Here is a 24664-nt window from a genome sequence, read left to right as displayed (position 1 = left end):
TCCTCTAACCATGGGATTCTTCCAGGCAAGAATATTGGAGTGAGTTGCCATTTCCTTCTCCACGGGGTCTTTCCAACCCAGGAATCAAACTTGAGTCTCCTGCATTGGCAGGTGGATTCTTTACCACTGAGCCACCTGGGAAACCAAAGAAAATTACTGAGGGTGTCAATATAATTATGTATCTTTAGGCAACTCTTCCAAGAATAAAACCAGTTAGAAAGATTTTCATAAGTCATCCAAGCAGAACCATCTTTCTTTGTATCACTATGTAGCATTATCTACCAGCTGAAGGTAGACAAGGCTAACCTGGTTCTGGCCTTAGCTGCTTCTTTAGTAGCTATTGTTTATTAAAACCTACTACATGTCAAATATTACCTGTACTACTTCTCTCAAAACAACCTATAAATAGATTAAATATTATCCCTATTTTATATACTAGGAATCTGGGATTCATTAGGCTAAAAATAGCCATGCTGTAGCAGACAGGATTTGAATGCAGGTGTTTTCTTATTTACGTGTCTGCTCTTCCACAAGGCTTTATCTTCTGAATGCAGAATGTGGCTTCTACCTCAAATAGTCAGCTGGCCTCCTATGACCCTCAACCTAATCCAATTAAGTCAATTATTTATTAAATGTTGAAAATAACCATTACCATTTACTAAGCACTGAGCAGTATGTTAAGGATCTTGCCAGCATTATTTCAGTTAATCTTCCTTATATTCTACGAACTAAGTACATAATTGCTTCCACGTAAATCTCTTCTCCCTCCAGCGATCTGCAAAGCTACAAAGATTCAATCACAGAAGTAACATTCCCCAAAAAAAGCAAGGTCCTCATTCTCAGAGTGTGTGCTCATCTGACTTTTTATACTTTCATAAGGAATGTGAATATTTGCTACTATTAGTAAGTGAACTTTGATAGAAAAAGTTCAATTCAAGCATCTAGATTAATTTAACTTGAGTATTTTGAGATTTAAGGTGAGCTATTTAAAAATATTACTACTTATAACTTGGTATTTGTGAATCAGGATTATCTCAATGCTGTAGAATTTTTTTTTTAAAAAACACAAAAATATATTACATGCTAAGGCTAACATGAAAATCTGACAATGTCCTCAGTCTAAAAACTTCATTTTTAAATTTGCATTCATTGTTCTCATTGACTTTAAGTAAATGTTTTAAATGTACAATAATAAAAGTTTAACATCTCAGACACTGTTTCTCTCACTTCTTTTCCCTTTTGGATTGGCAGGTAAGAGGCAGCAATGGCAGTGGGAAACAGATTCCTATCTGGTTCAAGTAAAATCAACAACAACAAAAAAAGACTGATAATCAATGATCTTATGATAAACATGGATATTGGTTCAAATGCCATAATTAGTCCAGGTAATCAGAATTTTACCAGAAACTTCCATCAGATTTACTAAGCCCTCTTTGATTTAATTACTCAACCAAATCTAAGCTACCAACAAATTACTACCCAACTGAAATACTTGGTGAAAAACAAATCCTTATATTACGTATTATATGCTTTTAAAGGGCATTTGATCAAGCTAACCGTCATGATGCATTATCTCCATACCTTTAGAAATATTTGTATTGTTCAGAACTTTGAAGATAATGATTGTCCAAGATATGGCAACTAAGTTTATAAGACAAATCCATTACAAATGACAGTTTGGAAAAAACATTTAAAAGACAACATATAAGCTAGTGAAGACTGTGAGAACAGGAATTTGAGCATTAGCCAAGTTTTTCGGGGAAAAAAAATAGTAAGCCTTATCAAAGAAGTAATATGATACCTCAAGAGTTGACAAACCTAAATTAGATGAAGAAGGTGATGAAAATCAGTATATCTTCTATTCATAATCAATCTAGACATAAAGCAATCAGGAGACCTGTAATAAAGATTTAATGAAGAAATTTATCTGGTGTTTTTCACATGTGACTATAGGAGCTCTTAAAACATTTCTCAGGTTAAAGCTAAAACTTCCAAAACTCTTAATAAAGTTTCAGCATCTGAACTGCCCCATTTCTTGTCTACTCGCAGGAAGGCTCTTTTTATCAGGTCATACCCCACACAATTATATTATTATTGACCAAGAAGGAGTCTAGGTTCCACAAAGGAGAATCCTGTTCTATTTACTTATTCTTAGATGGCACAATAAAACTATTGTAGACCAGAACAAGCAGATTTTTAGCATGCAAATAAGGGCACCGTTTTTCTCTAAATTATCAATTCCATCTATGTTGTTTTTATTAAGTACAGATCAAATAAAGTTCTGCCATTAATATGTCTGTATAAGGTGCCATTCATAATCTGATAGTCATGCTAGAAATCAGTCAAGAGTACAGTAAAAATTCTGTCTTTTGAATAGTTTGCTTACCCATTTCCATGACCATTTTAGAATCAATGTTTGAGTAAACTAGCAATATAGCTCAATCTTTGTGATACTCTAGCTTTCACATACTTATTATTTCATTATTATTTAACATACAGTAGTGGACAAAAAGCTAAGTTATATCTTCATATGATTTTGTATAGGAAATACATTTACAGCTGCTGTCTTATTCAGTTTCTTGTGTACAGAGTTCATGAATAAGCAGTAGCCATTTTACAGAGAATGCCTATTATTCTTCAGATTAGTAAGAATACAAAATAACTGTATATATGTTAATTCATCTGTACTGTCTACTAATTGTACAAGAAAGGCCTGTTGGCATTCCTAATTGTAAATGACTTTAAGAACTGAAGTTAGATCATAATCACTCAAAATGTTAACAGATGATCAGACATTTCTAATAAAGTTAACGTAAAATTTCTTAAAAATCAACTCTATTACTTGCTGCTTTAAAGTTTTGCACTTCTTGTGTAAGTATTTATATAAGACAGACATTCTAAGTGAAATTCCATGATCTGAAGGATGTGGCATTTAACTTATCCTTTCCAAAACGTTGTTTCCATTTTTTGTCTCTGCCAACCCACGAATGCGTGTATTTATTTGCACATGTTTTCTGCAGTAATATATCAATATTATGGATCTTTTTTATCATTTTAATTTTTGCCAAGCTGTTAGGTAAAATTTGTGTATCTCACTGTTTTCACTGCCTGGTACTTCTTGATGTCTCCTCAGGTCAGGGGAAATTCCAAGAAGTTTTCATTCTTTAGTTGGCATTTTGGCCTGCAGCTTTGAGTCTAAACATCTATACATGGTACATACTATGTAAACATTGGTATTCTAAACATTTTTCAACTATTAACTTATTTAAATTATTATATCATCACCGTATTACAGATAATGGAACGTGAACAGTTTACCCAAGTTTATGTAGTTAATAAATGGTAAGCCTGTATTCAAATAAGCAGTCTGACTCTAGAAACCATTAAATAACACTAGACTATGCTGCCTCTCAGAAACTTATTTTAATTACCAAGATAAGTACTTATAAGTCCAGACCATTATTATAAAGTTCAAAATTGGGTTCCTTCACATCTCCAAAGACATAAAAGGGAGGTACACGGGTTGGCTTTGGAATTTAGAACCTGATCCTCAACTATTCAGAGGAACTCTTTTCTGGAGTCTGCTTGTAAATCCAAACTTCTAATTGAAAGGCAAGGCTTCTTTCTGCCCCACCAACTACCTCTTAAAGCAAAGCAACTTTTAATTGGTACTACCAACCACTAAGGGGAGAGAATCAGTAATCCAGTAATCCAGTCTACCTCATATACTCTCACTAGACTTTATTTTTAATTTGTACAAAGGAGTATCTCTGTACTTAATTTGAATATCTTAGCTCACTATTGTTAGTGTTTTATTTGCATAACATCCAGCTCCCCATAGTGAAACCAATCTGCATACATACTTCAGGAGATCTGGCCAGGCATAAGTCAATTCCCAAAATACCTTATTTACACAAAGTACCAGGAGAAAAAAGATGTAGAGAATTCCCGCCCCCCCTCCCCAAAACACTTATTGAGCACTTACTATGTGCTAGGCACTGTGTACTGCTTTCACATACATACAATGCTTTCATTATATGTATTTAATTATCATAATATTTTAGAGAACCAAAACACTAGATGGGAAGTGGCCTTCCTGAACCTCAGAATAAACTTCATTCAAGAACTATTAATTCAATACATATTTACTGAATATTTATCAAGTACTATGCACTGTGTAGGTACTCGGAATATAGTGATAAGCAGAACAGAACTCATGGAACTTAGTCTACTAAAGTAGTTACTTAATGCAATATTCGCAAATGCCAGTCAAGGTGCATTGTAATTACCTGGGAAAGTCAACATTTCAAACTTCTGGGTTCAATCTTTGTAAATCTGATTCAGTAGATGTGAAGTAGATTCCCCAAATCTGTTTTTTTTTAAACTCCCAAAATGTGTATTATACACAGTGAAATTTAGTAATCATTGACTGAACTAATCTTCACTGTCACATTCATTAAATGTTGCCCTCAAATTACCTCAATGATACTTTCAAAATAAGAGCTCTGATATTATGTCCTTAAAATCCCATCAAATGTACACTTCACAAAGTCTAATTATTCAGGTAAAACCTTCCTTTAGCTAGTTTCCTGCCCATCTCTTCATCCTCATCATTTCCCACATTTCTTCAGCCACAGTGTAGTTACTCAAAAGCATAATAGCTTATTCATTTCTGGCTCACTACCCTACTCTCTCTGCTGAGGTATCCTTCTCAATATGTCACTTGGTAAATTTATGTGAGAAACTTTCAAAATTCAATTCCATCATCATTTTGTCTCTGCATGCTGTCTTTTAAAACTGCTCGTCTCCCCTAGATCTGACCACTCTGGTTATTCTGCCATAATTATGTCCCTCTACAGTCCCTTAAAGCTTCTTGCAGGAAGGAAACTGCCTCATTCACTTGTGTTCTTAGTAGGAAACGTGCACAAGTGGCTTTAGTACTTGGCCCAAATCTGCTATTTGATTTGACTTCAGCACTGAATTTGTGCTTTACCAGCACTCCTATGATCCTATAGATTACAATCATAATTAAACAGCATAACAATGTCAGCACTATGAACAAGGCATACTATTGGGATTTACTGTGATTATCCAGATATGCACTTTCAAATATAAGTAAGCATACCACACATAACTTAGAATGGGGGGAAAAGCTAAAAAAAAAAAAAAAAAATTCACTAAGCAGTATTAACAGTGAATAGCAACAATATCATCACCAAGGAAGAGTAAGTGATCTCAACAGAGGAGAGATTTAGAGCACAGGCAGAGAGCTGAGAAACTAGAATACCAACTTGCTAAAGAGAAGCTTGAAGTTTAAGATTACTTCCCTTATCACTGCAATCTATGTCAGGAAAACGCATGAGGTATAGTTAATGTTGTTAACCAATTAAATCAACACGTTTATCACATTTATTTTATGTCCTCCTAGTCCATCTGGAAACATGATAGCTGATTCACTTTATTTTCTATATAATCTTTCCCAAGAGAGTCTTGTAATTATTATAATACATGAAAGTTTTCATTAAGTTGATTTCTAACCTCGTTCCCTGCCTCCCCCAAGGGAGGGTTACCCTCAAACAAGTATTTTGTATTTATTATCAAAAGTATTCTTATTATCCCTGGAGGAGGAAATGGCTACCCACTCCAGTGTTCTTGCCTGGAGAATTCCATGGACAGATGAGCCTGGCGGGCTGCAGTCTATGGGGTCACAAAGATATGTTACAATAGAGCAGTATGCAAAAAAAACAGGCTTTACAACAAAATTTGTTGTAACACATATGTATGCATTATAAATAGATTTATAACTTACAAATGCACAGATAAAACCAGAAAAATACAATGATACAAAGTGTAGCAAAGTTTACAAACATTAAAAATTAGCAGTTTCAAGATGGGAGAATCAGATTATTTTAAGAAAAATTCCCATTGAATTAACACTTAACACTACCAATGCACCTGCACTGAAAAATCTGAAAGTAGTCATGTAACTTTTAAAGTTGTTTCCCAAAAAGACTAACTGAAAACAAGTTAATTTTTTTTTTCTTCATCTTGGAATAAAGCAAGTACAACCATACTTTTTCCAGGGAATGGAAAGTAAAACTGAGTAAACAATATAATTCAATATTTTCAGTTTCTCATTCTAATCAATTTTCAGATTCTGAAAATTAAACTTTGTAATTAATTTGAAATTTCAAAAAACAGGTGAAATGGTTTGTTTCTAACAAAAAACATCAAGAATACATACAATTGTATTATATTTGAAAGCAGCTTAAAATTTTGTTGGTTTAGATGATCATTATCTTACTTAGTTGTTGCTGTTTAGTCACTAAGTTATGGCCAACTCTTTTCGACCCCCCATGGACTGTCACCCACCAGGCTCCTCTGTGCATGGGATTTCCCAGGTAAGAATACTGGAGCAGGTTGCCATTTCCAACTTAATATGTCCAACTTATGTCCACAATTAGAGAAAGATTATTCACCTTCAAATAATCTCACAACGTGCTTAGTTTTAACACTATTTTCTAATGTTCCAGTGAAATAAAAAGAAAAAACTGAATCAGTTTGAAATTAGAGGGTACATTCTGAAAATGAAATCTGTATCACATCTGAGATAGCTTTAATATGTAAATATCCTATTTATGCACTAATTAAATGTCTTAATTTGCTAATAGATTTACATCTGTTTACATGATTGTGTGTGTATGTGTTGAAGTTCTGTTTTGAAAAAGAATATGCTTTTGTTTTTCTTAACTAATGATTTAAAAATCACCTCTCTCTTGGTTTAGAATCAGTCTGGAGCCTCTCAAAAAAAAAAAAAAAAAACTCTGATCCCGTACAATATATAAAGTACTAGATAAATTAAACCAAAAAATGTGAAGCTATTACTCTAAGATGGAGGTTCTCAAACTTTAGCTGCCCTCACAATCAGAGTTTCCACTTTGAAAGACTGGATCGGTCTAAAGATCTGTAATGCTAATAAATTATCAGGTAATAGCAAAGATGTTGGTCTGGAGAATACCTTGAGCCCCTCCGCTCTAGGAAAATACTTTGTTGTGTCCTTCAAAAATGCCCAGAGAAGTAAAATATTGTTTTTCAACACTCAAAATTGTTTACTAAATACCTTCTCTTTAAAAAATCTGCCCAAATTCTTTACAAACACAGACAACATATCTGGACTGTAAGACATTAACACTGCCACATATTTAGAAAGTCACTATAAAATACAGTATGGACTTAGACTAATCAATGGTTGACTTGTGGTATGCATCACAATTGCCAATAGAATTTTTCTCCCCAGATATTTGTGCCTAGATCCCAACCCTGGAAATTCAAATCGTAGGCTTGAGATGTTGGTTTAAACTACAATTTTCTGTGTACAACATGATTAATAAATTGGCACTGCTATATGTTACATATGAAAATTGCTGAGAGTAAATTCTGAGTTCTCATCACAAGAAAAAACTTTTTTTAAAATTTTGTATCTATGTAAAATGATGGATGTTTGCTAAACTTATTATGGTAATCATTACATGATGTATATAAGTCAAATTATTATGCTGCCCACCTTAAACTTATTCAGTTCTGTGTGTGAATTATATCTCAATAAAACTGGAAGAAAAAATAGATGAAGTCCATTAAAAAATAATAATAAAAATACAATCTTCCCGGTGATTCTGATGAGCATTCCTAGATGTTCAAGGTTTGTGTTTCATCTATGGGTACTTATAAAGTTTACATATTTTGAGTCTCATCCTCAATTTACCAAGTCAGAATCTTTGGAGGTGAGCACCTGAGAATTCTTCTATTAATTAAACACCCAGGTGATTCTTAAGCTATAGCACTTTGAGAACTATTAGCAGGTCTTATAGCAGAAATTTTGGAGAAGGCAATGGCAACCCACTCCAGTACTCTTGCCTGGAAAATCCCATGGACTGAGGAGCCTGGTGGGCTGCCGTCTATGGGGTCGCACAGAGTCGGACACGACTGAAGTGACTTAGCAGCAGCAGCATAGCAAAAATTTAACGGGCTAGCCAGCAAATTTGAAAACTGAAAAAACTTATTTTTAGCTATAACTACATATATATATCACTAGCTATCTAGGTGGCTCAGTGGTAAAGAATCCAACTGTCAATGCAGGAGACACAAGAGACCTGGGTTTGATACCTGGGTCAGGAAAATTCTCCTGGAGTAGGAAATGGCAACCTACGCCACTATTCTTGCCTAGAAAATTTCATGAACAGAGGAGCCTGGCAGGCTATAGTCCATGAGGTAGCGAAGAGTCGGACATCACTGAGTGACTGACTATGCACGTACATACACATACCACAGCTATGTTTGTCAGGCAGAACACTGAACTGAGTGAGCAGTAAAATTGCTGGGAGAACAAGATACAACTGCTGGGAATAAGAAGCTATAGGTACAACTCAATAAGTCAGTAATAAAGTGTGTGCATGGTAAAACCAGTAACTTTTCCTCAAAAAGATCAGAGCATAATTAGGCTTTGCATGCATGCTCAAGTAGTGTCCAACTCTTTGCGACCCCATGGATAGTAGCCTGCCAGGCTCCTCTATCCGTGGGATTTTTCAGGCAAGAATACTGGGGCGGATTGCCATTTCCTCCTCCAGGAGATCTTTCTGATCCAGATACGGAACCCCTGTCTCCTGCATCTCCTGCATTGGCAGATGGATTCTTTACCACGGAGTAAAGATGACTAAATGAAAAATGTGACAATGGTGCAATATTTTTTCAGTTCTCTGAAATAATTTTTTATAAGTCAGTTCTTAAAACTCTTTATGAATGTCACAAACATCAAAGCATTGAGGCTCACTCTCCGAAACAGCTGTGATTAAAGGCTTCCCAAAATCATATCACCTACTCTACCACTCTTCTCCCTTTGCATTACCTCCGTTCTCACCTTGTCAATCCCTTTCCATTTCCCTTATCATACGCTTTCTGATAGTAACAGAACTGAGACTGGTAATCAAGGTTAGTGACATTACACTTTACGCATGTGTATATTCAGAAAAGTGTGTCATTTTTTTAAAAAAAGTTTTTGACGTAGAGCATTTTTAAAGACTGTTGAATTTGTCACAATATTGCTTCCATTTTATATTTTAGTTTTTCAGCCCTGAGGCATGTGGGATCTTTACTCTCTAAACAGGGATCAAACTCGCAAGGCCTGCATTGGCAAGTAAAGTCTTAATCACTGGACCACCAGGAAAGTCCCAGAAAGAAGTTTCTCTAATTATTTGCTTAAAATATAACAAGATACATAAGTTATAACAATCAAGTTTTTTTCTCATATAGTAGGAGGAAAACACATGTATCAGAATAAAGGTATATACACAGAAATCATATCCTGAAGATTTTTCCTATTTAGTTCTAAACCCTGACCATGATGACATTTCTGAAAATAATGACAAAAGAGAAGCTCTTCTGAAGCCATGGCTTGATTCTCCACCTACACTAACCCATCCTATCCAATGTTACAAAATAAAATTTCAACTAACCCTCTGATCCTGCTTGTCTATAAAAAGAGGATAAATAACACTTTTACTAAGCAACAGCTCTCAGATTCCACCTAGGAATAATGCCCCTGTATTTAATATGGCCTATGCCTTTCCACAAATCAGAAGCTTAACAAAGAATTTTTAAATTAAAATATAAAGAAATTTAAGGATGTTTTTACTTAGGAATAGAAGGAAGAGACACAAGTACCTTCAGATATTTGAAAAGGATGTCATACCAAAGGCAAATTTATGCAATTATGCAATTTATACAATTTCAGAGAGTAATAAGCGGGAGTTAACATGGCAGGCTTTGCTCAATAGAGTGAAAGTAGCGATGAAGGTAACCTCTGAGAATTTCAAATTTTTATTCTTATTTTGGTGGCGATGTAAGAAAAAAGGGGGAAAAAAGCATGTTCTGGATCATCTAGACGATCTCTGTAAGGTCTCTATTCTTGCTACAAACCTCCTGTGTTTGAGGTTGCATATGTTTATGATCAAATTGGTACCAAACAATCACTAAAAGGAACAGGGTTACATTTTTAAATCTGATATAATCATGTTGAGGTCACATGCATTGGAGCAGGAAATGGCAACCCACTCCAGTGTTCTTGCCTGGAGAATCCCAGGGACAGGGGAGCCTGGTGGGCTTCCGTCTATGGGGTCTCACAGAGTCGGACACGACTGAAGCGACTTAGCAGCAGCAGCAGGCACATCTCAAAGGTTTACAAGTATTACTTTGCTCCAAAAGTGATCTAAACATTAGTTGGGATTGAGAAATATTGGAATAAAGAACTTTCTAACATTTAAAGCTACAAAAATGTGTTTTTTGTGTCTCTAAGAAAATTCTTCAGCTCCAAAATCACTGTGGACAATGACTGCAGCCACGAAATTAAAAGACACTTGTTCCTTGGAATAAAAGCTATGACAAATCTAGACAGCGTATTCAAAAGCAAAGAAATTACTTTGCCAACAAAGGTCCATCTAGTCGAAGCTATGGCTTTTTCCAGTAGTCATGTATGGATGTGAGACTTGAACCATAAAGAAAGCTGAACCCTGACGAACTGATACTTTTGAACTGTGGTGTTAGAGAAGACCCTTGAGAGTCCCTTGGACTACAAGGAGATCAAGCCAATCTAAAGGAAATCAATCCTGAATAATCATTGGAAGGACTGATGCTGAAGCTGAAGCTTTAATACTTTGGCCACCTGATGCAAAGAGCTGGCTCACTGGAAAAGACCCTGATGCTGGGAAAGATTGAGGGCAAGAGGAGAAGGGGGCAACAGAGGATGAGATGGTTGGATGGCGTCACTGACTTATGGAGATGAGTTTGAGCAAACTCAGCGAGATAGTGAAGGACAGGGAAGCCTGGCATGCTGCAATCTATAGGGTCACAAAAAGTCAGACATGACTGAGCAACTGAAAAACAAAATTCTCAGAGTAGATTGGCAAATTTGTAAACACAATTATAGAGGATATTCCTGTGATGGTTTATATTAAACTAATAATACTTAAATCCTAAAGTCAATTATTTTGCAAGAATCTCAAACCTAAAATCACACTGTATTAAAAAAATAAAAGATGGAACACATAATAAATGAATCAATTAATACCAAAAACTGAATATTTAACTATGGCCTGAGCCATCAACAATTCACTGCTCTGCTTAACAAATAAGATGCACAAATATCTGCTGAATAAATGAATGTGCAATAATCTGTTACAAGCCATGGTGCTTAGGTGTTAACAGTAGTGGTCTAGGGCTGAAAAAATTTTTTGAGCCACTGAAATAAATCAACTTATTATCCAAGAAAATATCCCTTCCTCCACCCCTAATGAAGGCTCTACTGATTTGAAACATAACTCATTTAAACATTTTAGCTATGTTACTGCAAAGGTAGGCAATTTCCAACTCTTCTCTGCAAACAGACTAAATAGACCTTTAATGAAATTTTGACTCCCAAAATGCATGGAAAAGGAGGCTTTCTTAATTTTCCATCCTCTAACAACCAAATAAATAAACTTCAGAGTATTTTTCTTCCTTTACTATTACCACTGTAGAAAAAGATTTTAGAATGTCTGTACAAAAAAAGTATGTCCATGTAATTTTCAAAGGCCAAACGTTCATAGAAAAATATCAATGTAGAGGAAAAGCAGCACTAACTATTCTTACCACTATTATAAGTTCACTGATGGTTTAGCTCAAAAGGACATCAGCCTTTGTCAGAATGTGACGGATTCTAAATAATATCATGAGATTTCAAGGAACTGGAACTCTTCTGAAAACAACTTAATAAATATAATAACTGTATGAAACCAATTATGGTTTCCAGTTTATTAAGCCCTTACTTTATGCCCAGAACTGTTATGAGTGCTCCACATGGGTTAATATCTTATTTGCCCTCACAACAATCCTATAAGGCAATTATTCATCCTAATTTACATATGAACAAAGTGAGACCTAGACAGGTAACGCAACTTGTGCGAGATCACATAACTGAAGGAGCAAAGCAAGCAGCCAGCCTCTAGAGCCAAAGCTCTTAGCCAGTAGTCAGTCATTATGACATTTCTCTTAAAGAAATGAAATGAAAACCCTAGTCCAGAGAAGAGATTTTAAGCTTCCCTAAAGGCACATAGCAAGAACAGTTGTAGACTGACCAGGCTTGAAAGAAGACTCTATACCATATGAATTTAGGCACTTTACAACAAAAACCTACAGCCCATTCATTAGGATACCAGCACTGATCAAGAGTCCTTTATAAAGAGATAATTAATAATCTACATCAAGGCAATCAAATAATATACAAAATGATATTTGACTCATGTAATCAGAGAACTCCATTGACATAGTTAAAAATAATGGTCCAAGCAGGGCAAACTGGCATTCATCCAGGAGACTGATATGTAGATGCTAGAAGACAGAGTGAGTTTTTCTTCTTTTTCCTTTTATCATCACAAACTGTATGGAGGCAAGCATGGGAATGCTTAGTGGCCATATTTCATACCATATTAATAGACTGTCGGCGGCAGAAGGAGGCAACATGCAAATCAAGCAAAATATAAACCAAGTAAAATTCAAGAGAAAGCCTGAGATTACATTTTAAAGACATCACTTAAGATACTGGGTCTAGCTGTCCCTAAACCAAAGCCAAATTGTGTGAGCTAGTAACAGCCTCCCCATCCAGCCTCTGTAACAAGTTTGAGCTGTGTTTCATCACTTGCAATAAAAAGAATCCTAATATACTAACAAACAGTGTTTCATCTTAAAAACAAATAATGATGATCAAGTGTAAGAAAAGGGCACTCTCAAATACTGCTAGAGAATATAAACTGATCTACACTTACTAGACATTTAGAGTAGATTGTAAGAAATGTTTGCTACTGCTAAGTCACTTCAGTTGTGTCGACTCTGTGCCACCCCATAGACGGCAGCCCACCTGGCTCCCCCGTCCCTGGGATTCTCCAGGCAAGAACACTGGAGTGGGTTGCCATTTCCTTCTCCAATGCGTGAAAGTGAAAAGTGAAAGTGAAGTCACTCAGTCGAGTCCGACTCTTAGCGACCCCATGGACTGCAGCCTACCAGGCTCCTCCATCCATGGGATCTTCCAGGCAAGAGTACTGGAGTGGGGTACCATTGCCTTCTCCAAATGTTTGCTAAAGATGAAACAAAAGTAGATATCTTCCACATTTACCTACCTGATTTTCCGCAACCATACACATATGCGTCTTAGTAATATAAACTTTTTATTTGGTGTTCTGCATATATAGGAGAGTACCTGGTGGCTCCATCAGTAAGGACTCCATCAGCAATGCAGGAGACCTGGGTTTGACGCCTGGGTGGGGAAGATGCGCTGGAGAAGGAAAGGGCAACCTTACTCGAGTACTCCTGCCTGGAGAATCCCAAGGACAGAGGAGCCTGGTGGGCTACAGTCCATCAGGCTGCAAAGAGTCAGTCATGACTAAGCAACTACACACACACTGTATATATAGAATTAGTTTTAAAGATAACTTAAGATAGGGTATTGAGTTATTTTCAAGGCTTGTACATGTTACATAGCTATATTTATTAACACAATGTGTTTTCTGATCTGGTATTAATCAGTTCAGTTCAGTCACTCAATCATGTCCGACTCTTTGTGACCCCATGGACTGCAGCACGCCAGGCTTCCCTGTTCATCACCAAACTCCTGGAGCCTGCTCAAACTCACATCTATCGAGTCGGTGATGCCATCCAACCATCTCATCCTCTGTCGTCCCCTTCTCCTCCCAGTGACAAAAAAATTAAAACTCAAGATTCAAGAATGTTCTAAAGCAGCACAACACATGCAGATGCCCTAGCATAACAAAAATTCCTATGAAAAGAGCAACATGGAAGAGCAATGATGACTTCCAAAAAATCCTCTTAAAATCATTCTGTGCTTTCTTTGTTCACTCAGTTATTCTCATTGTTTATTTATTCATTCAAATACTTATTAAGAGGTCACTGTATACCAGTAATCTCTTTTACATTACAAGTTTCAAGTTAGGTCTATTTGTGACCTTATTCATTGAAACGTTTTAATTTCACAACTGAAAAAAAGAGGAAGCAATCACTTTAAAGAAATTTGCTCAGCATCTGAATTCTCAAGAAAAGATCTATATATAAGAACAGAAATACACTCAACTCAAAGATTTAAACGTTCTGCCTTTAAACTTTATGTTTACCACAGTATGATTCATTTGGAAAAATAAATTCTCACAAACTATTAGAAACAGTGGAGAAGCACACGGAAATGTCACTAATAAGGGGAAACTCAATATTAACTAGCAGTCATTTTAAATACTGTAACTTCCAAACCAAAAGGTAGAACTACAGTAGAACTGCAAGAACTACAGTGAGTTATATTCCATTACTAAATTCTGTCCCATTTACAAAACAATAAATTTTGAAAATCACACTTGGGAATAATCTTTATGTTTAATATTATAACGAAGTAAAATTTTTAAATGAAGACACTCATAACAGGTGAGATCACCAGAGCAAAGAAAACATAACATCTTGAGAATAGTTTTCTAATATAAGTAAGTCACTTCAATTATTGTTTTAAGTACTTCAAAACAAAGTTACTAAGAAATGGGACTTTAGCAACAATATAACAGGTAGAGACCATTTTAAACACTAAATACTTCTCTGAGAAAGTACTGGTACATCAAATCTTTCAGAGTCACTAGAGAAACTTAATTCTCATTTCATAGATGCTTAACCTCACTTCTGATAAAGCTTCTAGTGGCAACTGTTCTCTGTTGTTTTAAGTTGGCTAATTACCCACAAACAAACCCTTAAAAACACAACCACTTCAACATATCCATTATGATGGCTACTATCATAAAAACAAACAAACAAAAAAACAGCAAGTGTTGGGAATGATGTGGAGAAAATAGGAACCCCTGTGCACTGTAAGTGGAAACGTAAATGGTGCAGCCACTATGGAAAACAGTATGGGCAGCTCCTTAAACAATTTAAAAGAAGAGTTATCATATGATCCAGCAATCTACTTCTGGGTATATATACAAAATAACTGAACACAAGATCTCCAAGAGATATTTGCACACCCATGTTCATAGAGTCACTATTCACAATGGTCAACAAGTGGAAGCAACTGATATTGAGGTATGAAGAAATCATTCTGGCTGTACAAGAGTTAACTTAAATTTTATGCTAACTAGAACAGACTGTGGTTTACCAAATATACACTGTACATATGCTTCAGTTATTTAAAAAAAAAAAAAGGCGGGGGGGCACACTGACCAGAAGTATGATTTCAGTTCTGTCATTTTGCCTTGTGCTGTTTTCTCATCTTTCCTTGCTCTCTACCATTTGTTTTCTATGGTAAATGGTGTTTTCTTTCATCCAATGATTTAAAAGTTATGTCTATTTTTGTTCTACAAGTGATATCTTCAGTTAAAAAATATACTTGGCGGAAAAAAGATTAAATGCCTCCTTTTGGGAAGCCAAAGCTGGTATTTCTTGGATGATAAGACTCCCTTCCCAGGTGCCAAGGCCATACTGACTGGCTATGTACATGCTGATCTGTTTTTTGTTTTTTTTTTTTCCTTTTGAAACCTTGAATGAATGTATCCCTATTGTTCTGACAAGACATAAACTGTGCTGAAACCATGCTTGTCCAGAGCAATTTCTCAGAGTAATCTAGGAGGCTGTCTTCTGGGCTACAGTCCTCAGTTTGGTTCAAAGAAAACCCTTTCCTATTTCTATTATAGATTGTTTATTGACTATTTTTGTCGATATAACCTAAGTGTCTACTGAAAGATGAAAGGATAAACAAAATGCGTTATACATTATTCAGCTTTAAAAAGGAAGAAAGTTTTCACACATGCTACAACATGGGTGATCTTAAGGACATTATATTAAGTGAAATAAGTGAACTGAAAATTTCTCAGTCATGTCCAACTTTTTGTGACCCCCATGGACTGTAGCCTGCCAGGCTCCTCTGTCCATGAAATTCTCCAGGCCAGAATACTGGAGTAGGTAGCCATTTCCTTCTCCAGCCGATCTTCCCAACCCAGGTCTCCCACATTGCAGGTGGATTCTTTACCATCTGAGCCACCAGGGAAGCCCCAGTGAAATAAACCAGTCACAAAATGACAAAAATTGTATGATTCTACTTATAAGAGGAATTTAGTAGTCAAACTCATAGAGCAGAATGATGGTTGCCAAAAGGTAGGAAGAGGGGGAAATTGGGGATAGTTGTTTAATAGAGTTTCAATTTTACAAGGTAAAAAAGTTCCGGAGATTGGTTATACAACAATGTGAATATACATAACACTACTGAGTTGTACATTTAGAAATAGTTAAGATGGGAAATTTTATGTTGTTTTTTAAAACCACAACTTAAAAAACCCCATAATCATTTTAAAAGTTATGGGAGAAAAAAAAAGTCATGTGAGGTAATCACTTATAAATGTTTTTATATAATTAATTTTATATTTTTTCTAAAAGAATCATACCCGGCAAAGATATGTTTATTATTTTTTACTGCAGGAAACACAACTTTTAATATAAAACTCAATGCACATACAAAACACTTAATTTTTTGATGCTCCAAGAAACAGAGATACAATTATTTTTAAAATTCCAAGGCCTATAACAAATTTAAAAATTATCATTATACTTTTACCAAAAATAGTGAGCAACAAGAAGAGTGGCTTATCTTAGTTTCAAATTCTTTTTTCTAACCCTCTAGTTAAGCAGAAAACATACACAACACGTATATCACAAACAGCAGAAGGCTGAGTATAAAATCCACCAACTTGGATAATCAGTCCCAATGTTTACAAAAGAAAAAAAGAGAAAGAAAGAAAGAAACAAGGGGCAAAAAGAGCATTCTTCTTATGAATTAAAATCAATTTCTTAATAGAAAACTAACCCAACAACACATTTAAGTCAGTGTTTTCTCCTGCTTGGAAAACCAGACCTATGTTACTAATCTCACACAAGGAAAGAATATAGTACTTTAAACATCTAAATTTTTTAAAATTATATTTTAAGAGAACAAGTCTATACACAAGCACAATAATCTAACCCAAATCTTTAACACTCATGCATAGTAAGGTTTTTACTTTACCACTGAACATAAAGACTGTTACAAGCTCTTCTGAAAAAAAATCAGTGGAGAGCCTAATCCCTCAGCCTTCTACACACCATTCTTAACATACAACAATAGAATGTCACCACAAAATCTTTACCTTGAGCCCAAACCCCAATAGAGCTGCAAAGACAATAAAAGTCAATAGGTAGAAAGATTGGATGTTATCTAAACTGCACAAAATGCTTCGTAGTGGACCACAGCAATGAACTACCACTTAATCTAAAACAACGTGGTAGCTCAGTAAACACATACATGTGGAAGAGTGCACTAATATAAGTATTATACAAATTGAGCTACAAAGAACCATTTAAATAATACAGTCTTGAAGCCTTGCCTTGAGATAAAGCCAATGATCTTACCTCTGGACAAATTCATAAGTTAAGGACAGTTTTTCTACTATGTAGACTCATATGTTTTACCACACTTATTTTATCAACTCATCATATTTAGGAAAGATTAACATTTACAAAACTGTCTACTTCAAACTGGCATCAAGACAAAAAAAAAAAAAGGTTATTGCCATTTGTAAGACTGCAGTTCCTTGCACATACCCTGCTAAATTGAACTGTCTGACTAGTATATGTGATTATGACTCCAGTCTCTGAAGTCCAGAGAAAATTTTTAGTAGCCTATTTGGGGTGGGAACAAGGGGGTAAGGAAATGTGAAAAAAGGGGGCCTATCGTAGACACTAGATTAGATGCTCAAGAATACTTGATGCTAGATGCCAACATAATTCAGGTCCTGTTTTAACTAAAAAGAATCCCTTTAAACTTCTGGGTCCAATGACAGTCTTTTCATTTTTAGGGGATAAAGAAAAGAAAAGTAGGGAGAAGAGGAAGTAACACAAATATTTGGAAGGACGTGCAAAACAAACAAACAAAAAAAAAGTTTTTAAGTGTTGTGGAAGTTCAAATTAAAACTTTAACAAGTAACATCTACTTTCAAGTATATAATGTTACCAAGACTCCTAAATCAAACACTAGGCATTATCTCATTTAATCTTCTCAATAACCTCTAAGATGGCTGCTATTATTATCATCATTTAAAAAGGAGGAAATAGGCTCAGAAGCATTCAGTAATAACTTGCCCAGGCTCACAAAGCTAACAAGTAAAAAGCTGGACTCAGAGGGGTCAGGTTCAAATCTTGAGCTCTTAACCATCAGGCAACCTCTTCAAAGAAGAAATCAAAGTAAAACTGTAACAAGAAAAATGTTTACTAGTGAATGAGAGGTTCTTGATTTTTAATGACCAAAGTTAAGAAGTTAAGGAATATCCATTCTCAGAGATTTTACTTTAATGATACAACTATGTTTTGAAAACTCTGAAGGAATCTGCCCTGAAACCTAAAAGAGAACAATGAACCTCTTGACATTTCACTGAAATCTAAAATTCAACATTAATGTGCTATTAAATCCAATCCCTGTTACTAAGCAGTCAACATGAAATTTCCTATGTGAAATCTATTATAACCATACCTAACTTCTGTTCTGATTTCTTCTAATCCTTTAGCTTTTGAGTTTCCTAGCCCTCCTTTAAGAAAAGACAAATTTGTCTCCCCCACCTGCACCCTACAGGCTCATTTAGTGGAAAAATTCTAAGGAGAAAAATCTCAGCCCCTCAATCTCCCAGTTTTCTTTTTTAAAAGTTTTTAAATTATTAGTTAGAAAAGGATAAAAAAAGACTTCTTTAACAAACAGCACCTATAAGTTGTTGAGTACCATTTGTTGTGTTTAATTTAATTTACCAGTTATACTAGTTGTTGAGTACCATTTGTTGTGTTTAACTTATTTTACCAGTTAAAACAACTTCTGTAATAAGAACCATTAAATCCAATTCAAGTTTATGCTAAATTTTCAAATGAGAATATTTTGCAAATAACAAATGGGACTGAGGAAAATTAAGAACTGGTTTAGACTTGGGAGTGAAGCACAGTAGGTAATTAATTCATTTATATTAAAGCTGCTTATGCTCTTCTCAACTTATGAACTGCAAAGGAGATACAAGTACAATAAGGCACACAAAAAGACACTGAATGGTGCATAACTTCATGTACAATGTTAAATATGTTTTAGCACTAAGGACAGAATATTGACAATACACTGAGATGATGTGCCTTAGGTTTACAGCAGCCTCATCATTTCATCAAAAGCCTTGTAATCACCTCTACAAATTTAATTGCAATTAATTCCTGGCAACTCTTGGAATTGGGTCTAGATCTGTTTACTCACTTTTTAAATTTTATACACGCTTTCTCTGGTGTATACAAACTGAGAACTTATCATTCTATTAGAGAAAGACCAAAAAAGAATCCACAAAATCGCAGGAACATAAACAAGTTTATCTTCTGCTGATACTGATTAGGGCACTTAATCTGTCCCAGAAGAGAGCAAGGACTTAACAGTAAAGCCAGCCTACTAACCAGAACTCTTAGCATAAATCTTCAATTCCTTAAAATAATTTCCTCAAAGGTTAAAATACCAGAGTGGACCAAAAGGTGGGGGGACGTGGCGGGGTGGTGGGGTTGGGCGGGCGGGGGTGGGGGGGCACTTAATTCCACTGGTTGGACTCACAATTCTTAATCCTATAATGTACCAGTTAAGACTGTAACTTCGAGGTGTTTTTAAAACTTGCATTAAGTTCTAACAAGATGGTTATTTATTTACTTTGCGTATATTTTAATATACCTCAATTTCAGAAAAATCAGTCGGGTCAATCTAAAAACTTCGTAACATTTTAGTGCTGCATTTCGTTTGCTCTGATCACATACCCATATACGCCCCCCCAACCTCATTAAAAGTGTTTGCCTGAATTTAGCCACCCGCTACGTTTTCACTAAGATATTTTCAAGAATGAATGACGCATATAATTCACTTATAACATCTGGGCTCTCATGACAGGTGATAGAAACACAGGTATCCAATTCCGACGTTCTCATTAAAATGTTACTATTTCTCTAAATTCCCGTTACTCCGAGTCTTGCTCTAGACAAGTTTTTCAACGCGATTAAAACAAAACCAAACCAAACCTGCACGTGCAAACGAAAAAGTTAGCATCCCAGGCCATCGTGGCAAATCCCTAATGCACAAAGGCAAAGACACCCGCCTGGCCGGACAACCGCAGAGCAAGATCTCACCCAACCAACCACGCGAGCTCCTAGGTCGGAAACCCAGGGCCCCGAACCCATACCGAAGCCAGGACCCGCGTGCAAGGGCCGCCCCGGGGCCGAGTTTTCAATGGAACAGGAGAGGATGGGGGCGGGAAGGAGCGGAAGCTCGGGTGCAAGTGGCGGCGACCAAGCTGCGGCTCATTTCTCTTCCCGGGGTTTTCAGGCTGGGGGAAGTCCACCCGGAGCAGGGCACGCGGCAGGCTGGGGGTTTGAGGCGGGTAGGGAGGGCGATGCGAGGCCCGGGCTGCCGGGAAAGGAGGCGAGCAGGGCCCAGCCCCCGGCCCCCGGCCCCTGAAAGCACTTTAGACGCGTCTCCCACCCCCCACTACAAGATGGCGACGTGGACAGTGGGGAGCCCGGCCGGCGAGGCTGGGGGAGAAAGAGAGGAGGGGGGAGAGGCAGAAACAAAAAGGCGGCCCCCCGGAACGCGGAGGCCGGCCCGCGAGCCCCCGGCGGCGGGCGGGGGCGCCGGGGGGAGAAGGCGGCCGGCGGAGGGGAGTGGGCTTACTTTTTCTTGTCGTTCGCGCCCCCGGCGCCCTCCATGGTGAATCGGTGCCCGCGATGCCTTCACGGCCCGCGGCCCCCAGGCTCGCTCCGGCCTAAGCGCTGGCTCCCTCCACACGCGGGGAGGGGAGAAAAGGCACGTCCAGAGGTGGGGGGTGCGAGGCGGGAAACCCCTCGTGAGATCAGAGGAGGGAGAGCAGACGGCAATCGCAGAGGTCCAACTCTGGCTCGGAAGAGCCTCCCCTGGGGCAGCTTGTCAGGGCCCGGGCCGACGCACTGGCCAAAGCGGCAGCGAGGGCGATCCTCGCGTCCCCTCAGACGAGGCGGTTCTGTGCACTGAGGAGCTGAGGCAGCGGCAGGGGGCGGGCAAGGGCGGAGGCGCGCGCGGGGGCGCGCGCGGAGGGAGTGTAGGGGGACCGCGCGCCCGCGGAGCCCGGCGCGCGCTCACGCAAGCCCGCCTCACCTGAGGGGGAGGCGGGTTCCTTGAGAGCCAATGGCGAGGGACGCAGGCGGCCAGTCCCCACCCCAGCCCACGTCTGTCTCAGCCAATCAGGAGGCGGTCAGCTGAGGCACAGCTGGGACGCGCTGCCGCGCTCACGTGCTCGTCTGTGTGCCGCTGCGGAGGCAAGAGAAAGGAGATGGGGTGCGGCCAGACTGGGTCTGGGGACTCTGCGCCTTCGCCTAGAGAAAGCAGTGGCTGGCTTTGGGAGGCGCTGCTGAGAAGGGATTTCGGTGTTTGGGTCTCAAGCCTGCATCACACTTCCTGCTGCCGGTGCAGCAAGTCTCCAGCTCCCTTTTCGGCAGCTGTGCTGTGCAGGGTTGCCGCCCGCTCTGCCAAGTCCCAGTTCAAAAAAGCAGACTTTTTTGCGTCGTGGCAGCAAATCCTGGTCCTTCTACTCAGATGTGTTACAGTGGGGTCTTTCTTGCCAGGTTACCCAACCAGGCCATGTCACCGACCGCACCCTTTGCCATGTAACACTAGGGTACTCTCTTTATCTCTTTATTAAGTTTCTCTGTGATGAAGTTTGATTCCTGAGTAAATACGAATGCGAATATAAAATAAACAATTTCCTCTTGCTGTAAGCCTCTCAAGGGAAGTAGTTAAGGCAGCAGGAACTCTTAAAATCTGAAATTATTTTAAGCAATACAAGTAGGTGTAAGTGACTTTAGTAAAAGTAGAAACCTGAATTTCAAAGTGGGGGGGGGGAGTAGGAAAAATGGCTTTAGGTGGACAGTTATATACTTGTTGCTTTTCAAAGAGTAGAAAATAATCTTAGATGGATTTAGAAAAAGGGAAGATGACCCTTAGTTTGAGACTTACCACCTTGAATTGAGATCACCGTGTAGACAGGAAAGAAGGAAGGAAAACCCTTAACCAAGACCTAAGGAGACCTGGAGCAGAGTTAACTCAGTGGCAGCAGTATTGCCTGTTTGCTAACATGACCTTGCAAGCTACTGGATAAGACTAAATCACTACTTGACTTTTGAAGCCTACTTTTCAAGCCTATCAGTCTTTGAAATGAAAAAGAAATGTGTTTTGAGTCCAACAAAGGAGCATTGCACACATATCTCCAGTTTGACACTAGATTATTTTACTTCTCACCTTTGCCTTGTTAGTTATATTGCTACAATCTGGCTTCAGATTATAAATTAATGTGGATATCAGTAAATTTCAATTATATTGTCATGTAAAAACAATGGTCTAGGTAACAATGGTCTATATAGATTAAACTCTGATAAGACAAAAATCAATTTATATAACACCTATTTTTAACTCATCAGCAAATCCATAGAGATAGGATTAAAGATTGATGTTAATGCTACTGATTCCAGAGTTAAGAGTGAGCTTAAAGTACCAGCTCTGATACTTACTAACAAGTCATGTAACTTGTGCCTCAGTTTACTCATTTATGTCTAAACCACAGAATCAGGGCATGATTAAATGAGACAGTACATGTAAAGTACTTAGAACAATACCTGGCACATAGTAAACCATCAATAAATGTTAGCCATTAGTATTGTCAGGATTGTGTTTTCATTATTCTTATCATTATTATTACCTCCAAATTTGTGCCACTGCTAGTGGTAATTACTTAGGCTTCTACCGAAGGTTGGCAAGTTTTAACTATCCAAGACTGCTTATTATGTTAACGTAAATTCACATATATTATTGCTTTCAACTGTGAAACTGCTCACAGTGTTCGCACACTTGTATATGAGCATGATTGCAGAGATCTTCAACCATTTTCTTTTTTATTTTACTGGTAAGAAATTCTCTCTGGCCAATGATCATACCTGAAGGGTATAGTGTTTATTACAACAACAAAAAAGTGAGCCTTTTGTAACATCAAATCTAAGTCATTTTTTAAAGTTTATAGCAGAATGCTAATCCAATCAGCAAAGATATTTTTGAATAGACATTACATTTGCTCAGAGTTTACTTCTCCTTTTAAAAATATATAAAATACAGTATTTTATGTGTGTGTATGTATATTTGTGTTTACCCACACATGTGAACTAGGAAAGCAGTAATATTCAGCTTGTGTTTTCACATAATCAAAAAGGAGCTAAATAATATGCCCTAATTTAATCAATTTTGTTAACTAACAATTCTAAAAAGCAAAATTTCCTATGGGGTAAAGTTTTAAATTATCCTCTTTATAAACATCCACTAACAAATGCATTTAGATGATTGTAATGTGACTAAACCTTAACAAACAATCATATTTACTCTCTAATCTTTGTAAGTGTTCAAATTTCATTCCAAGTCACTTTGCAGAACTTTCTAAGTAGGCTGAAAGATTACTTGAAAATGATGCAATTGACCCTTAACCCATATTTATAGTAGGAAGTTAAACAGTGACTCAGGAGGAGGCAGGATAAAACCTGAAATTTTAGTACTAAGTAACATAGAGTGTTGAGCCTTTTAAAGAGTGAAACACATCAAATTCAGGTAATTAAGAATGCATCAAACTATATAACAAGACCTAGTGGTCAGTAAGTGATTCTCTCTTAATATTATTCTTAGTTCTCTTCTTCTCCATCTTTATCTATTCTAAGAACAACAAAAAAGCATATCATTTGGAAGGAAGTGCTTAGCAGATAACAGACATTTAAAAAGTCTCTTTTTCTTTTCTTTCAAGGATCAAAACAGAAAATAAATATGTATATTTGTCTGAATTTTTGGAGAATAAGAATACACTGAGATTTTGACACTAGCACTTTTCAATTATGATAGGTATTTTAAGCATAAATTTACAAAGGAATGTCAAAGGATTTTCAGTTTCTAGTCCAACATGTAAGGAGCTTGGAAGCATCCATCCTCACAGTAAGAAAAAAAGCTTAACAAACTGAAAACCAACAACTCTTCTTAGATCCACCAGGGAAATGAGGCCACAAGGCATACTGCTGCCCTGAAAGTGGGAGAGACAGACAGACAGTTATAGAGAGTCACAGCTTACCAGAGGATCACAGTTTACCAGGAAGAAAAGCCAGAAGTTGAGGTCAACATCACAGCTGGAGTCAACCAATATCAGTAGGAGCATTTTAAACTGCAAGTGAGGAACTGCTGGAGGCTCTAGTGGACCTGCTTGAGAGTTAAAAACTGCAAAGGAGGCTCAGCCTTTGAGGGGCCCCATAACTTTCTTGAATTTCAACTCCAAGAGCCTAAGAGATTATCAGTGTGAAGATCAGAGGAAAATATCTTGCTTTTTGCATGGCTAGAGGGAAAAATAACCCTTTTGAAATACTTTCAGAGCATTCTGTTTTTCTTAACAAGATCCATCCTCAAGGGAAACTATTTTACCAGAGCCTAATGTGTGTTCGGGAACAGGGAACACCC

General features: G+C 37.4%; 1 protein-coding gene across 2 annotated transcripts in view; it reads right to left on the bottom strand.

The window, feature by feature from the left end:
• Nucleotides 1–21161, bottom strand: part of HIF1A (hypoxia inducible factor 1 subunit alpha) — a 46780-nt gene extending 25619 nt beyond the window's left edge. For both annotated transcript variants that reach the window (XM_027971913.2, XM_027971915.3), the window contains exon 1: nt 20828–21161. In XM_027971913.2, coding sequence (XP_027827714.1) covers nt 20828–20862 — 35 coding nt within the window. In that variant the 5' untranslated portion in view covers nt 20863–21161. The remainder of the gene's footprint in view (nt 1–20827) is intronic.
• Nucleotides 21162–24664: the final 3503 nt, after the last annotated feature.

This window comes from Ovis aries, chromosome 7 (genome assembly GCF_016772045.2).
Source record: "Ovis aries strain OAR_USU_Benz2616 breed Rambouillet chromosome 7, ARS-UI_Ramb_v3.0, whole genome shotgun sequence".
Lineage (NCBI taxonomy): Eukaryota > Metazoa > Chordata > Mammalia > Artiodactyla > Bovidae > Ovis > Ovis aries.
Note: the sequence above shows the minus strand (reverse complement) of the source record. Positions and strands in the feature narration are given on the sequence as shown.